The sequence below is a fragment of the Typha latifolia genome, chromosome 15 (assembly GCF_019914945.1).
Source record: "Typha latifolia isolate L0001 chromosome 15, TyphaL0001v2, whole genome shotgun sequence".
Lineage (NCBI taxonomy): Eukaryota > Viridiplantae > Streptophyta > Magnoliopsida > Poales > Typhaceae > Typha > Typha latifolia.
Genome location: NC_133100.1, coordinates 6590910 through 6598947, shown reverse-complemented (window position 1 = coordinate 6598947; position 8038 = coordinate 6590910). Strand labels below are relative to the sequence as shown.

The 8038-nt window shown below is 34.2% G+C and overlaps 1 protein-coding gene and 1 non-coding gene across 2 annotated transcripts; one reads left to right on the top strand and one right to left on the bottom strand.

The window, feature by feature from the left end:
- Positions 1 to 550: 550 nt before the first annotated feature.
- On the top strand, positions 551 to 674 carry LOC140802469 (U6atac minor spliceosomal RNA). Its single transcript, XR_012111657.1, has one exon. It is a non-coding gene; the product is annotated as a U6atac minor spliceosomal RNA (small nuclear RNA).
- Positions 675 to 2377: 1703 nt separating this feature from the next.
- LOC140802438 (uncharacterized) lies at positions 2378 to 7566 on the bottom strand. Its single transcript, XM_073157974.1, has 8 exons — positions 7198 to 7566; positions 6589 to 6732; positions 6382 to 6497; positions 4997 to 5088; positions 4775 to 4796; positions 4621 to 4689; positions 3034 to 3102; positions 2378 to 2955 (listed from the first exon to the last, which is right to left on the bottom strand). Exons 1-8 carry the CDS (start codon positions 7409 to 7411, stop codon positions 2875 to 2877), a joined length of 807 nt encoding a protein of 268 aa, XP_073014075.1. The 5' UTR covers positions 7412 to 7566; the 3' UTR covers positions 2378 to 2874.
- Between the last annotated feature and the right edge of the window lie 472 nt (positions 7567 to 8038).

Below are 8038 nucleotides of genomic sequence, written 5' to 3'. Positions count from 1 at the left end.
ATTGTGAAGAATAATATGGTTATTACTCTTAATTTCTTTTTATTTTTTTTCCTAAAAAAACTTCACAACCTACTAAAGATGTTAATAAAAATAATAATTAAATAACTATATTATTCTCAATTTCTCTCTCTTATAAAATAAGAGTAAATTGATCCCTAAAAGACCTAATATCACTTGATATTTTTTAACAAAAAAAAACTGACCAATTTACTAATATAAATATTATCTTAAAATTTTACATAATAAAGAGAGTCAAAATATTAAAAATAAAAAATGGAATTTCGCATAAAAATCCAAAATGTCCAATAAATTATACTTATATGTCATGTCAATATCATATTCATCCTTATCATCTCTCTACTGAAGTCCTGTCTTTGTCGGCTGTGCTGGAGTGCTCCTATGGGCCCCATACTCCGGCTCAAATATGGACTTCCGCCAGGGTGTTTTGCACAAAATTCCAAGGCAAAGAGAAATCAACTAACTTTAGTCCCACATCGAAAGTTAGAAACAAATATTCTACCATATATATACGCCTTGGCATGGTTGAACCGTGTTCGTTGAAAGGAGAGACGGTTGGCATCTCCCCTGACAGGGACGGGAACAAGCCTTCGGGCTTTCTTGTTCACACATACGGTTAAGGCTACCCGCTTCGGCGGATCTAACCAATTTTTTAAAATATTCTGTGGATATCTTTTTTTAACTACCAAATTATTATTTGGGATTTTAATGTTTGGAATAGAAAATGCATACTGTAAAGAATAAATGTAAGAGATGCCGAATTTTTTTTTCCTCCCAGAACTAGTGATATGTATGAAATGCTTGTGATAGAGTTAACTGATCCAAGTTCCTCTAGAATTTGAGCATTAGAATTAGCATGTCAAAATGCTAACTATTTAAATATCTTTTGCACAAAAGTGGTAGGAAAATAGAATCTTTAAATAAATCCTTTAATGAGTCGATCCGACCCAACATATTATTATTATTATTATTATTATTATTATTATATGTATTAAATTTTACATTTATAGCAATAATTTAATGTGCTTTAGTATTTGTGCGTGTTGATGTTTGTTGGTTTGAAAATTTTTATTGTCTATTTGAATATTTGCCAAGTTTAGCTTGAATTGAGCTATAAGTATATTAAATAGATTTAGGGTGTGTTTGGTTGATAAGAATTGTCATTGTCTTATGGAACACTAACACTAATAATTTAAGATTGTTTGTTAGAAGTGTAGTAATTATTGTAATTAATAATAGTATGCAATATATAAAAGTGTAGTAATTGCATCTCTCTCTTTTTAAAATAGAAAGTGAAACGAGGGAAGTTGCATAATTTTAGAAAAGTGAGTTACTTCTCACTCTATTTTTATTAATATAAACGCTATAAAGTGATGGACTTTCAGAAAAGTTGTCACTTTCTTTCCCTACTTTCTGTCAACCAAACATACTATTATGCTATGTTTTTTATCATATTAAGTCTCTTGCATATTTTTTATGCATCTAATTCATTTCAAAACTTAAATATAAATCTATGTGAGTTTTGCCATATTAGATCTAGCTCAACAAAACCGTTAAATAAGACAACGATTTTTCTTATTAAATCGCTTATCATGTCCGCAACTTACACATAATTTGCTTTCCCTACTAAATCTAATTTACTTAAAGAAAGTCATTATCCGGTTCAGTAATTTGTATAAGCCGTTTTCCAATTTAGCGGCTTATATAGAAGTCGACGTCTTTCAACCGTTTTTCTCTCTTTCAGTGGCTTTACTTAGCAATTTATACAACAAATTAATTTCTTTATAAATTACTTTCTAATTAAGTGACTTATATTTTAAAGTCACTATCCGATTCAGCGATTTTACTAAGTCAGATATGAGGCCTAGATTTATATTTAAGTTTTGAAGTGACCTAGAAGATGCGTAAAGAAACGTGAGAGACTTAGTATGGTCAAAAACCCCAGTTAGGGTTGGGCTTAAATACGTTTGTATCCAACATGATTGTTTTTGCAAATACTTGACAATGATAAAATTTAATGCAGTGTAGGACATGATTTAAAATGACTAGAATCCACAGTTCAGTTGGATACATCGGCAAGGAGAATAATAATCAGACGGGCTTCCCATTTTGGTGTGTTATAAATCTCTGTACAAATTGAGTTCAATGAAGTAGCTCAATTCAATGGAATAACTCTTTTAAATATAAAAAAATAAAAAAAACATAAGTAAATCTGTTTTTGATAAATATTTTAATTTATTTTTTATAATCAAACATTAAAAGTAGAGAATATTTTTTACAACTAAATATCAAAGGTAGAGAATATATTTTCAAATCAAACATCAAAAATAAATAAAAAAAAGTTCTTAAAAATACAACCTTTCTGGAACATAGGAACTTACTTTGCAGAAAGTTTTATAACAATGTAAAAGTTTAAAACATAAACAGATATGCAGCTATAATTAGGTAGCAGTACATCAACAGGCACACCATCTAATAGCTTGGCTAAGGTTTTTTAACTAATTGTGGTAAAGCATGAGAAACCTTTTAATCCATCAAACACACTGCTATAACATGTTTCCATCTGGTGACTTATTCCACAAAAACATTATCAGTAGATAGTGATTTATACTCATCACAGGCCTGGAGGATTTCTTCTCCCACTTTTTTGTCAAAAGGAAAGCCCTGGAGTTGCAGATCAAAATTGCAACAAGAGGAAAATGTTCTGCTACAGCCTACAGAGCTCAAAACTTCCATGTAGTCCTATTAAAATGATATAGACCCCTCTCTTGAACCAAGGGGAAACTGCTAGCTTGCCATGATATATCCCGGGGAAAAGAATGCAATGAGGTAACTTTTTAACATAAGAGAAACAGCTCAGCTTCCAGCGATTTCCTTCTCCTTAGCCTTGCACATGTCATCTGCTGACTTGACAAACCGCTTAGTCATATCATCAATCTGGAGAAGATGAGTAAGGTATTTTAAATGATATATAGAGAGACAATCTATGAAGAAGGTTTTGATTCAGTTACCCACTTCCTTTTCAAGTCTCTTCACATCATCTTTGGAAATACTTGAAGCAGCTTTCTTTATCGAATCCAGTGCCTGTAAAGTAGACACATCAGATTTTTAAGGAAAAGTGGGACACCATCGTGCTCAGAATTGATGTAGCTTACATTCAAAAGCCAAAATTAAGGGAGATCTGAATCAAGCATTCTAGTAGTTTGATGTGATCTAGACCACAATAAGATAAAATGGCTCAGAATTTTATTACCACCGTCAACCTGACCATCCCTCTAAAAATAGGTGCCATATTTCCAACCAAAGAAAAATCTGATTTCTTGATTGTAGTTACGGAACATAAAACAAAGAGCTATCTGATGTCCAGAGGTTTCCTACTTGTGGAATAACATCTTAATTCCTAGATTTCTTCACCCAGAGCAATCAACACACCCCTGAGGGTATTAAATTGGACAGGCCTTTTGCGATGTTGACCACAAACTTTCATTTTCTTCTTCGGCTATGCCACAATCCCTTCAGAAGATCTTCTAAAAATTGGAATAGTCTAGATAAGGAAGAAAATTACTACTTTTGATTAGGGAATTGTTCTTCATCTCGAAGGTAGCCAAAGAGCCAAATGAAGTTCAATCGCAAAAATAGACTAATAATTAAAACTTAAAAGAACATAGAAGTCATCAAAAGAATAATATCAACATGGACTTAGATATGAGTTCAGTCTAGGTGGTTCTTCCGGTGACAGCTAGAATCTCAATTGACATTTCATGATGCAATAAACCTTTAGCGCCTACTATTACTACTTCAATGTTGGATGAGTGGCATAATTACCACAAGATAACTTAAGCTGCATCCAGTGAAAAGAGAGAAACAAACAAAAACTCTTGACTGCAGTAGATAAAGCTTGGCTCTTACTGGCTACTCGATAATTTATTCCTTAAATTTTATCAAAGCTTTGTAGTTTGTACAAGCCAAGTCCATTTATATCTGGGATCATTGGAGACTAATGTATCAAGGTACCACAGTTACTTTTTAATGGAATAGAAATCCTGACTGGTCAATCCAAGCCATTGATTTAAGGATGTAATATAAAGGACTGGAGATAATGGTACATAAGAGAGCTTTTAAACCCTTGTCAGAAGGGAGTATGATAACTCAATAAGACAAAATAAACACCACCAAGATATGTTTTCTTACACAAAAAGAAAATATTAAACTTTCATATCTAAAGCTAAAAAGACCCCAGGCTGAAACTATTTATGGGATAAAATAGAACAATGTTACTCCAAACTCATCTTGGAACAGACATTCAGAGTTCCTGGTTGGGTAAAAAAAAATTCCACTTGTGTTGCACCTGTTGCTAAGTTCATTGATATCATTTTAAGACACTCTCAATAACAATAAGTAATAACAATCAAGTCAACATGAATTTGACAACTAAAAGTGTATCAGAGCATTTAAATTAAACCAACAAGGCTATAAATACAACTTTGTAAGGATCAGAGCTGGTGATCTGAATCTTATAGTCGGATACATCTCTAATAAGAAAAAACTTTTCTGGAAAAACTAAAGAAGAAAGATATTCAAGAGATTCATCTTATACAGTACCTTTTGACGTGCCCTTCTAATACTCTGTTTGACATCTTCAGCAGATTTAGCAACTATCTTACAGAGTGCCTAAAAGAACTGACGCCAAATAAGAACAATGGCAGATAAGAGCAAAAGAAAAGGTAAAAACATTTCTTTCTCAATAAAGTCTCACCTGCATGTTCTCCTTAGTTAGCCTGTGAATTGCGGTGTGAAAGTCAGGTCAGAAATACATTTAATAAAAAGTTACAATTATAATGATAAAAAAAAAGAATGACCAAAGATTCTTTTTTTACAGGAAAATAACAAAAAATAAGCAATGAATGAAATGCAGCATTGGCTCTTGAAAAGGAGGCTAATATGCTTCATAGAAAAAAAAAAAAATTGAGGAACATACGGAGGGATAGCTGCAAGGATTCGTTGGCCATCTGGAGTTGGATTTAAACCCAAGGGGGATGCAATGATTGCATGCTCTACCGCTTTCAATGACTGGCGGACAAAATAAAGAAAGAACTATTGTTTAAGAATACTTTAACTGGAAAATTCATGAAGAAGCTATATTTTCCCAAATAACCAACAGAATATCTACAATAATCAATCAGAAAAATGGGTGCAAGTAGAAAAGATGTTCTTGATAGCTTCAACCAGAAAATACCATGAGTTGCATGTCTTTATTGGAAAAGAATACTTACTAAATCCCATTCCACTACTGTACCATAAGGTTTCTAATTGATAGCATTCAACTAAGCTTCAGAGGTGACTTCCCCTTTGCCATCTTGATGATATGCTGAACTTTCATATCCTCGACAAAATACAAAGCTCTAGACCTCCAAGTCTGTGAGTTATAATTTATAAATAATGCAGGATTGATGCTCTTAACTAGAATGAATAGATGCAAGCATCAAAAGAGAAATTACATGATGCCCTGTGTAAGCATCTTTGGCTCAGCATGAAAGAGAGCAAGGCACCATGTATGGCCAATCATGAGCCAGGTTGGCCAAAGAAATGAAAGGCAATTGTTAAAGAGAGTAAGATGCAATCAAACCCATGTGCTGGAGGAACAAGCTTCATCAACCTAAACCGTTGCCGCAGGAGAACTTCACCTTTCTATAAATAGGCTACATGAAGATATGAACCTAAACCGTTGTCGCAGGAGAACTTCATCTTTCTTTAACAATTGCCTTTCATTTCTTTGGTCAACCTGGCTCATGATTGGCCATACATGGTGCCTTGCTCTCTTTCATGCTGAGCCAAAGATAATGGAGAGGACTCAACCAAGGTCCAAAGCATGACATGAGGACCATAATTATGGATCTGTTCAGTTGCTACACTATAGTGGATATTGTAGACTGAATGGACTAGGAAATAATGAAATGCAAACTGCATCTATTGCAAGAAAGCAATGGGATGACTAAAAAAATAGCAATCTCATAGTTTTTAATAACAAGACCTCTTCCAGTTATGTCAGATAGTTACTTTAGAAATACTCCTATCAACTGGATTACTAGATTGTTACTCTAGCAGGTATGAAATGACATCCTATGTCCTGATTTAATGATCTGCAATCTTTTATCTTCTAAAAGAAGTGCTGGTATTCTTATCTGTTCTCCATAGAGTAACAGTTTTCAAGGAAATTAATTACTCATTAGTCATTAGTCAATATGCAGTAACAACTAAGAAGAAGAATTAGTTCAAATGATGACTACATGCAAAACACAAACATAAAGCAAAAGATTCCAACTTGCATTCATAGGAATTGATTGAGCTTCCTAATTCACTCACATCAGGATCATAAGGCGTCACTGAGAGAGTCTGTGCATCTAAAACAGAAACTACAGCAACACGGTTCATGGGAACCTTTACACCCCCTGTCTCTACAATGATATGATCAAGCATACCTACAGAAGTAGCAAAGTCATGTATAAAATCATCAAGGTCACAAAGCTAAAATCAACTAAGAAAGTTATTGATACTTGTTAAGAATAATACCTGCAGATGCCCTTCCAGTTCTTAGCTTACTCAATTCTCGTGATAAAGCAACAATTGCCGCTTCCATCTGCGAAAGAGCACCTGACTTGACAGTAGGTCCTATATCCGGAACAACTTGAACTGTATCTCCTTCATCCTCATTCTCTATCAAAATGCAACTTAAGAACATAAGAAAAAAATCCCACAAGTTCAAGAGTAAAAATATAAGTGCTTGGTGCTTCGTGAAACATTAAGGATTTATGACAAAAAATACTTATGCAGCTTGTCTGACAGAAAGTGAAACGTTTACAGCAGCCTAAATCAATTCCCTGACTTAAATGCACTATGAAAGAATTAACTTTATACTAATTAAAAGCACCATCTCAATCCAAAAGGTGACTTTGAGTTCTTAACACAGAACCAACCCAAGGCAATTGACATGCCACGGAGGTTCTTCTGCATGATGTGATACTAAACTCTCCATCATTTGCGCACTATTTCACGCCACATGGTTTTCGTTATAGAAGAGTTCAAAATAGTAAACTTTTTGTGGTAGCAGGGCACCATCTTTTAATTCCAAAGGAGCAACTAAGGAATCGAACAGAAGTAAAAGAAGAGGGATCGACTTACTCGACTTCTTTCCTTTGGCGAAACCCCTTCGATTCAAAAAGAAGAAGTCATTGCTTAAGCAATTACCACTTCCGATGGAGTAAAGCTCTCCTCTTCCGCATCCATGGGAAACGAGGTGGGAGAAGGGCGAGAAGGTGCGGGTGCTGAAGTTGCGAGGAGCTCGGAGGAAGAGAAGGCCCCTCGTAGCGAGAGCTCGCCTGAGGCAAATCGCCATGGAAATGGTCGAGGGGTTAAGGTTAGGGTTAGGGTTTAGAAGAAATGGTAATTGAATTATTCGTCTACTGGTAGAAGCCGGAGAAAGGAAAGGAAATCGAACCAGAGCAGAGGTCAGGACTCAAGGTGCCGTTTCCATTTTACACATCAACCCCTACATTCAGCGAAAACTCCTCTTTTTCTTATAATATTTGCATATTGATCCTCCATATGGACCATATCTATGTTCTTTTAATGATAATTATCATTTAGATTATTATTCTCTTTACAAGGTATTATTTCGTCCGACCCACACGCCGTTCAATTTACTCTTAGCATATGGAATTTTATATTTATAAGAATTTATTAGGAAGGATAATAACATCGCCTATTAACGTATCAATTTATCTTTAGCTCTTTTTATTAATAGATCATAAACGTACTAAGTCTTCTTAGATAATTACTTGGATCAAATTCTCTTAAGAAACACGAGTCACAGTGTTCAAATCGTACATACACGATGCTATGGTAAAAAATTCACTAAACATCAAATCAACTATGAGAAGATCAAAGATCGATAGAACTCCACTGCGACAAAATAAAAATTACTAGTCCATATACTTGCTATCTAATTTGATACCCCTTATTT